General features: G+C 38.5%; 1 protein-coding gene across 1 annotated transcript in view; it reads left to right on the forward strand.

Annotated features, from left to right (window-relative positions):
* LOC139121659 (uncharacterized) overlaps positions 1-1,748 on the forward strand; it is a 33,142-nt gene extending 31,394 nt beyond the window's left edge. Inside the window, exon 5 of the mRNA XM_070686736.1 lies at positions 19-1,748. Within this exon, the coding sequence (XP_070542837.1) occupies positions 19-1,174 (1,156 nt within the window). The 3' untranslated portion in view covers positions 1,175-1,748. The remainder of the gene's footprint in view (positions 1-18) is intronic.
* Positions 1,749-7,720: the final 5,972 nt, after the last annotated feature.

Below are 7,720 nucleotides of genomic sequence, written 5' to 3' on the forward strand. Positions count from 1 at the left end.
TCAATTTTTGTCTTGCAGTTATCGAGAGGCGAAACGAAACGCTAGTAGCTTGCACATCGTTAAAGCCACCTCAAAAATTGTGAACAAGAGCAGAACTGCAAAACCAAGTAACCACAGCGGGGAAGTTTCCGACGCCCTCAGTGAACACGACGTCTCGCGCTTTACACAACTCACCGCAAAGTTTCCATGGATTGTTCGTCGAAAATACTTAGAGAACTACTTTACCAGGAGGAAGGTCAGCGACGATGAGGGCGATGTTTACGAGAAGAGTAAGATTGTGTTTCTTCATCACAACAAAGCGGCAGGCACCACGGTGAAAACCTGCCTCACGACCGTAGCAGGAAGAAACTCGATGCGGATCGGTCCTGTAATGGCGAGCACCATGCGCGTTGGGATTCACACATCAAAAGTGCACAAGAAGCGCTATCAAAACATTCGTGTTTTCATGGGTGGGTATTCATTCGGGATTTGTGACGAGGTCGAATCTGACGAACCTTGCTCATACTTCACCTTCCTACGTAATCCTTACGAACGTGTCATATCCTCGTTCGAGTATTGCAAACGCGCGAGATCAGATCAACTGTGCTCGGTCTTGAACGCGAACGAGGTGACAATCGAAGAATGGGCAAAACACCAGGGTAGTTTCTTTTATCGGCAGGTGCTCTTCAAGCCAGAATTCTGCATGAAAGATTTCAATTCTCGCATCAAACTTCATGCAAGCTCGGAGACTCACGATCAAAAATGGAACAAAAACGTGATGGCCGTCTCCTGCTGGTTTCGGGAGAAGTTGGGGCTCAAAAACATTACAACCAACACTGAACGAGACTTAATGTTGAACTATATCCTTGACAATATGGAGACTTGGTTCGCGGTGATCGGCATCGTGGAAGAGTATGAGGTCTCGATGGAACTAATGGAAGCCGTCTACAAATTGCCATTCACAAAATTCTGCGGAGGACTGATAAAAAACTATCATTTATATAAAAACTCCACTGATGATAAATCCTCAAATTCGATGGAAAGTATGAAGACACAGTTGATGAAAGACCAGACGGTTAAAGACTCTCTCTACTACGATTTACGTATTTATGAAAAGGCCACTGAAATATTCGAAAAACAAAAGAAAATATTTATGCAACAGAAGAAAATGAATCTTCGAATACACCATGTTTGATGTCGGGCATTTAATAGTCTGACATGGGCATTAACAGTAACTTTAGAGAGAGTTAAAGGGACAAAGTCGGGCATTTTTCATGAATTTTGTTTGATACAAGATACTACTTATATTGTTTGACATGTTGAAAAATACTGAATGAATAGAACTCATGCATACATTACCGGGTTTTAGACAAATTAAATGAAACCATCGTGAAAATGAATCAATGGTCATGACCATTAATTCATTTTCGCGATGGTTTCATATGTCTATAACCGGGTTCGAATGTATGCATGGTCACTCATTCATTCAGTATTTTTCAACATGTCAAACAATATAAGAAGTATCTTGTATCAAACAAAATTCAAGAAAAATGGCCGACTTTGTCCCTTTAACTATCCGTCTCCCGTGCGTACGTAATTTGATGCACGACTATCTATATTTATTATATGTACGTCTTTGGTAATAAAAGTGAATTTACGATTTGGGTATGTCACTAATGTCTGGTAAAAAATCTTTAATGATTTGGTCGGAACAATTCTCAACATTATTACGTGTTGAATAAAGCTTTTTATAAAGGTATTTCTCTTCATTCAAGATTCCCTGTGGATCCGTTATAAAGTATCCATCATCATCACACAAAAGTTAAAGGAACAAAGTCGGCCATTTTTCATGAATTTTGTTTGATGCGAGATACTACTTATATTGTTTGACATGTCGAAAGATACTGAATGTATGAATGACCATGCATATATTCGACTCCAGTTGTAGACAAAATACATGAACCATCGTGAAAATGAATTAATGGTCATAAACATTAATTCATTTTCGCCATGGATTCATTTGATTTGTCTAAAACCGGGGTCGAATATATGCATGGTCACCCATTCATTCAGTATCTTTCAACATGTCAAACAATATAAGTAGTATCTCGCATCAAACAAAATTCATGAAAAATGGCCGACTTTGTCCCTTTAATAGCCTTGTTACTATAATTACGCTTTTTAAATGACAGAAAATATTTAGAGCTTTTTTTACCTTGCTTTAGAGCGAATCATAGCACTATTTGTAGCGTAGTCGAGCAGATTTTGCCGCTCTAAACGTTTCTCTGACAATTTGATTTCTAAATCATGTGTATTATCTACTTGAATTTTTCTCAAGTTCATTAATGTCGTGTTCCAGAGTAGACAGGCGAATACGCTGTTTTTAGCTCATATTTGGTTTTATATATAAATACCAAAAAGAGCTTATATGATGAGTCTGAGTGGCGTCTGTATGTCTATATATTTGTGGGTATGTATGTGCGGATGTATGTCCGTCACATACAAAGGCTCCCATACTGCCAAAGCTACCGTCTCAGTATTTTTTTTCTTGATACAAACCGAATTGTTTCGGCTCTAATGTTACATTTTATCATTTCCTATAGCAGTCGATCATCAACATCTGTATCATTTGCATACATATTTTTGATCTCATTAATACATGCATTTATGGTACTTACATACTCAATATCACTCAAAAGTGAGCAATTTCATTTCCAAAAACCTCGCAGTGTCACTGATCATACTTGGCCTATACCTACACTTGAATCAGGTTCATTGCTGTCCCTTGATTATTGGTTTGCAAGGTTCATATACGAAATACAACGAAAGCATGGTAAACCATATCCCCTGAACGCATTGACAAATGTAGCTGCTGGACTACAACGCCATTTGGTCGATGTGTGTGACCGTAAAGACATTAATTTGTTCCAAAAGACTGACGGAACCTTCAAAACATTTCAAAATGCTCTGGAAAAACAAAAAAAAAGAGTTGATATCTGAGGGTTTCGGCACCGTCGTAAAAAATGCTGATCCCGTGACGGAAAACGACGAGGAGAGATTGTGGGATTGCGGCGTATTCAATTGACACAGCCCGAGGTTTGTCATATATCGTTTAGTTTATAACTGCAAAATGTTCGGACTGAGAGCTATGGACGAGCACACAAACCACGAAGAGAACCAGTTTCACATTTGGTTCTATGAAAACTGGTGAAAGTTTCTGCAGTATGAAGGACGGCTGTCTGGGACCTGTACTGGTAACATCGATTGCAAATCCAAACCTAAGGTAATCAGACAATATTCTGATCCAACTGATGAGCGGTGTGTTGTGCCAATATATGAACAATATCTTACCTCATTTGTTTTTTGGTCTTTTTTATCGGAAACCAATGCCAAATCGAGATGCTGGGAGTAAGGTATTTACGCAGCAAAGTGTCAGCGTTGATACACTCCGGAAGTACCTTAATTAAGGACATGTATAAGGATGCTGGATTGACTACGAGCATAAACAGTCAATACCAATGACAACTGATGTGAAAACCAGAAAATTGAGGACTGCCAAAGGCGATCTATACTCTCATTTTTTGTGTAACATGTCGTTATTGTTGTGTCAGTGGGTACTTCGCCCCTTCAAGCCGATTGAAACCGAGGGTGATACTGGAGACATCTGGAGAGACGGACGTGATTTAGTCTTCGTTGTGGTTTAGTGACATGCCTAATAAAACTGAAGCAGGTACTTGCACCAGATATCTGTCTCGTCTTTGCTTTACATTTATTTTTACTTGCTCACACAACTGCTGTGATCCCTCCACAAACATCACAATCGCTGCCTGGTGGGCTACCGTGCCTCTTTCATGAAATATATCAACCTGTCACTAATAATCGAGATGCTAATCTAGTCAGTGAGCAAAGAAGAGATATTTATCGCAAATACATGTAATATATGTTTTATCAAAATATTACAGAGTCTCGGATTCGAACAGGAGAATAAATAAACCCGGCGAGCCACACATTAATCTTTCTTCTATCACATAGGCTAAGTTTCATTAAAGGTTTTATTTTATAAGTTGTCATCAGTTTTCTCGTTTGATCGAACTTTGAATGACTCTCTAAACCTTCATGACAACAGCGAAACCAGAGTTTCAACATGTTCACAATATATATTATGCAGACAAGTGGTAATTCGAAATTCTTGCTGAAAGTAAAAATTATGTGTGTGCCTGCATAGAGCTATTATTAGACATTTAGAAAAAAATTGCGTGTGTTGCATCGAACAGCAGATCGCTGTCCCGATCCGAGTCTTCAGTTTTAATGGTGATCGCTGTTGTTGTTGTTGAGTAACCTCTTTTGTCTGTAAACTCAAATGGCTAGTTGGTTAAAATCGGGTGTAATGATGATGACGTTTCTTTGTTCTTGCTTTCCGTCCGGCCACAGCCTCACCTATTTGTTCTTTTGCCCCGTGTTTACCAAACAATCCTTTATCTTTGAATTGTGTTGATGATTAATGAGTGCGAGTGACGTAAGGTTGTGTTCTGTTAGGAATATTGGTGGAAACTGGAACTTGTCAAAATAGCCAGTCTGAACTATTGCCAATGAATATTCACGATTCGAATGAACAGATGAAAGATCATAAATTAGTATTAATACGCTTTGTGTTGATTGATTAATGAGTGCGAGTGATGTAAGGTTATGTTCTGTCAGGAATATTGGTGGGAAACTGGAACTTGTCAAAATAGCCAGTCCTGAACAATTGCCATTGAATATTCACGATTCGAATGAACAGATGAAATATCATAAATTAGTATCAATACGCTTTGTGCGGTACAATGACCGAAGATGAATATTATATGCGAAAGTAGAAAATTAATTGCCTATAGCATTATTTGCTAGTGACAAAATTGTATTGTTCATATACATGTCAGTCGATCATGTCAATCAGTCGGTCATGTCATAAGCCCAAAATGCAATCTTTTGACTTTTCGGCTTGTGTTAATCTGAATTGACTGTAACTCCTCTGAATGACCGCGGCACTGATTGCCAACTTTATGACACTCCATGGAGACCACATTCAGATCGCACTGTGTACAAAGCTTTTCGTTTCAACTTCCACCCTTCTCAAACACGTTTCAAACACGCCTCATCGTGTCGCCTAAAATGACGTCTCGGTTGTGTTTGCATTCTCTCCACATTTGATTTCCATTGTCTTGTATTTTTTTTTTTTGAAAATACGTTCACATGTTTGCTTGTGAAATGTAAGCCATATCAACTTGTCAGTAAAAGTAGCACATTATATGTGACATGAATATTTCCTTTGTAATATTCCTTTTGACTACGGTTCACTACGATTGGTAAATATAATCTTTAGAGGCACCGGGTATTATGTTGACCTTTTAGGAGATTTAACATGCTCCAAAATTAAATGCAACCGGTAAATTTTGTGGATGTTTTTGGTTTGGTTGGACAAGAGAAAAAGTGTATTGTATGGTCTATGCGTAAACCTGGGATGCTTTCAAAAGAAAGTCGCTTTTAATAGTTTGTCGAATTTGAAAACCGAAATTAGGACGAACACATTTTTGCATAATTCAAAACAGTTGTTCTTCCGTTGTAAATAGCCATCGGCATATTTCACTACTTGTTTATTCATGACGTGCAATCTTCACGAATTGTGTTCAGACAAAGCGCATTGCTGGTAAAAAAAACTTGCTTTCCGATTGCCCTGAATGTAAAATATACCATAATTTATTTTTTAATTATTTATTAACAAGGAAATGTCCATAGGACAATAATTCATACGTACCTAATTTATTCATAAGCTCATGTGGACTTAGTGTCAAAATGAGATATCGACAACTTAATAAATAAGCAAGGCATCTAAATGTCCTCCCTTTGGGTTCATACGTTGTGCCAGGTCGAAACCAGATCGATGTGTTTATTGGTTTCGTATGAACTAAGGTAATATTACAAACCCACCCAGTAAAATCATTATACAAACCCATTCAGTAAAACCAATCTGCTATACAACTGGCCCCGTAAATATAAATTGTTGACATGCGCTGTTTGTGACCATAGGCAGTAGGAACGGGGGGGGGGGGGGTTAATTCATTGCATGTGGACATTACATTACATTAGCTCTATGAGTTCTACCAGCTTTGGGGGAAGAGAACTCGTGCAACGCTTTTCGCGTGTATTTCCTCACTTCCACGCTAGTTTCTGTTTCTAGTCATAACAATATTTTTACAGCATTCGAACGGCTGAAAACATAGAATCAGCGAATTTCCCCCCATTTTGACAGTCCTTTTCGGGAAATGTTGGTCCTGCCTTAAACCCTTTTCCCATCCTACACCTTTTTAATTAACTCTCAAAATTCAAATGTTTTCAGTACAACCACATAGAATTAAGTATGCGGAATTTTTCTGGTTATAACGGAGAGCGCCCTCTATGGTGAATATTGACTGCTATACATTGCCTCTCTAGAGGGCCGGGCGCCGTCAACTACCTTTGGCTTTCCAGAGACGTTGACGCGGCGCGCGGTCGCAAAGAAGAAATACTGGAACACATCTTTAATAGTTTACAATCTTTGTATTGATACACAACTGTCATGGATGTCCATTCTATATATCTGCAGCGGATGTCTACATCAATACAAGTGTAGCAGTTTACGAACATTCGATGAATAGAACAACAGTTTTAAAACGAGGGAGAACAGTAAACTGGTATATACGAATCTGTAGCTGTGACACTTTTTGTTTACAATTCAATCGTTTGATTCTGACGAGTTACGTTGAGTGTCAAGTTCACAGATGTCAACTCCCTTTACGGGGGTAGTGAACTTGACACTAAAGTTAGCTCCTCAGAATCAAATGATCACTTTTACGCAGATTATATAAGTTTCTTGTTATGACAGTTTGCCTAAAATTAGTCATTGGCTTTTGAGGGGTCATTCCCAGAAGAACGTCGTCGACGAATCACTTCCCTCACTTCGAACGCGACTTCAGCGGTGTTATTGGTCGCACGAAGTGGATTTGGAGAGACGTCTTGACCGCCTCTCTTTTTTTCCCCGCCTCTCTGGAGGCCCAAAGGTCATAGACGGCGCCCTCTGGACAGGCTATGCTATACCGCCGTGTGACAGGTCTCTTTAAAACTCTCTTAGGGGTGGACCATTTTATATCCTGGGGGTCTGGAAGATTTTCGAAAAACAAATTCCCAGCAGATACAAGGAAAAAAAATTCTGCCTTAGATGACTTATGAAAAAAACTGGCAAGCTAATGTGGAAGAAAAAAAATCTATCACAGTATCAGCAAGAACCTTTTTGGATGTAACTTTTTCATTTCCGTGCACCCTTCTTGTCTTTCCAAAAGCTTCTTGAAATTAATTTTCAGTTACATATGCCTTTTTGAATTGTTCACTGATTCTATTAAGTGAACACGCTCTGTAGATACATGCATATCATCTCTTGTGTGTTGACCAATAAATAATTTTTTTTCTCTGGTATGATTGCGACATGGACAGATTGCACTGACAAGTCAAATGACAGCATTTCAGAAGATGTTAAAACAAAACTGTCATAGTCAAGTATTATAATCCGTGGTATATTTCGGCCAACCAATAAACCAATTTGCATTTTCAAAAAAGAAAATCGAAATGGAACTAATTTTCAATTTTCAAATGGTTTTATCATCTTCATTATTAACTTTTCGGCCTGTTTCTAAATTTAAAATCTTTGGGCCGAGATTGAAATGTAGTA

The sequence above is a fragment of the Ptychodera flava genome, chromosome 21 (genome assembly GCF_041260155.1).
Source record: "Ptychodera flava strain L36383 chromosome 21, AS_Pfla_20210202, whole genome shotgun sequence".
Classification (NCBI taxonomy): domain Eukaryota; kingdom Metazoa; phylum Hemichordata; class Enteropneusta; family Ptychoderidae; genus Ptychodera; species Ptychodera flava.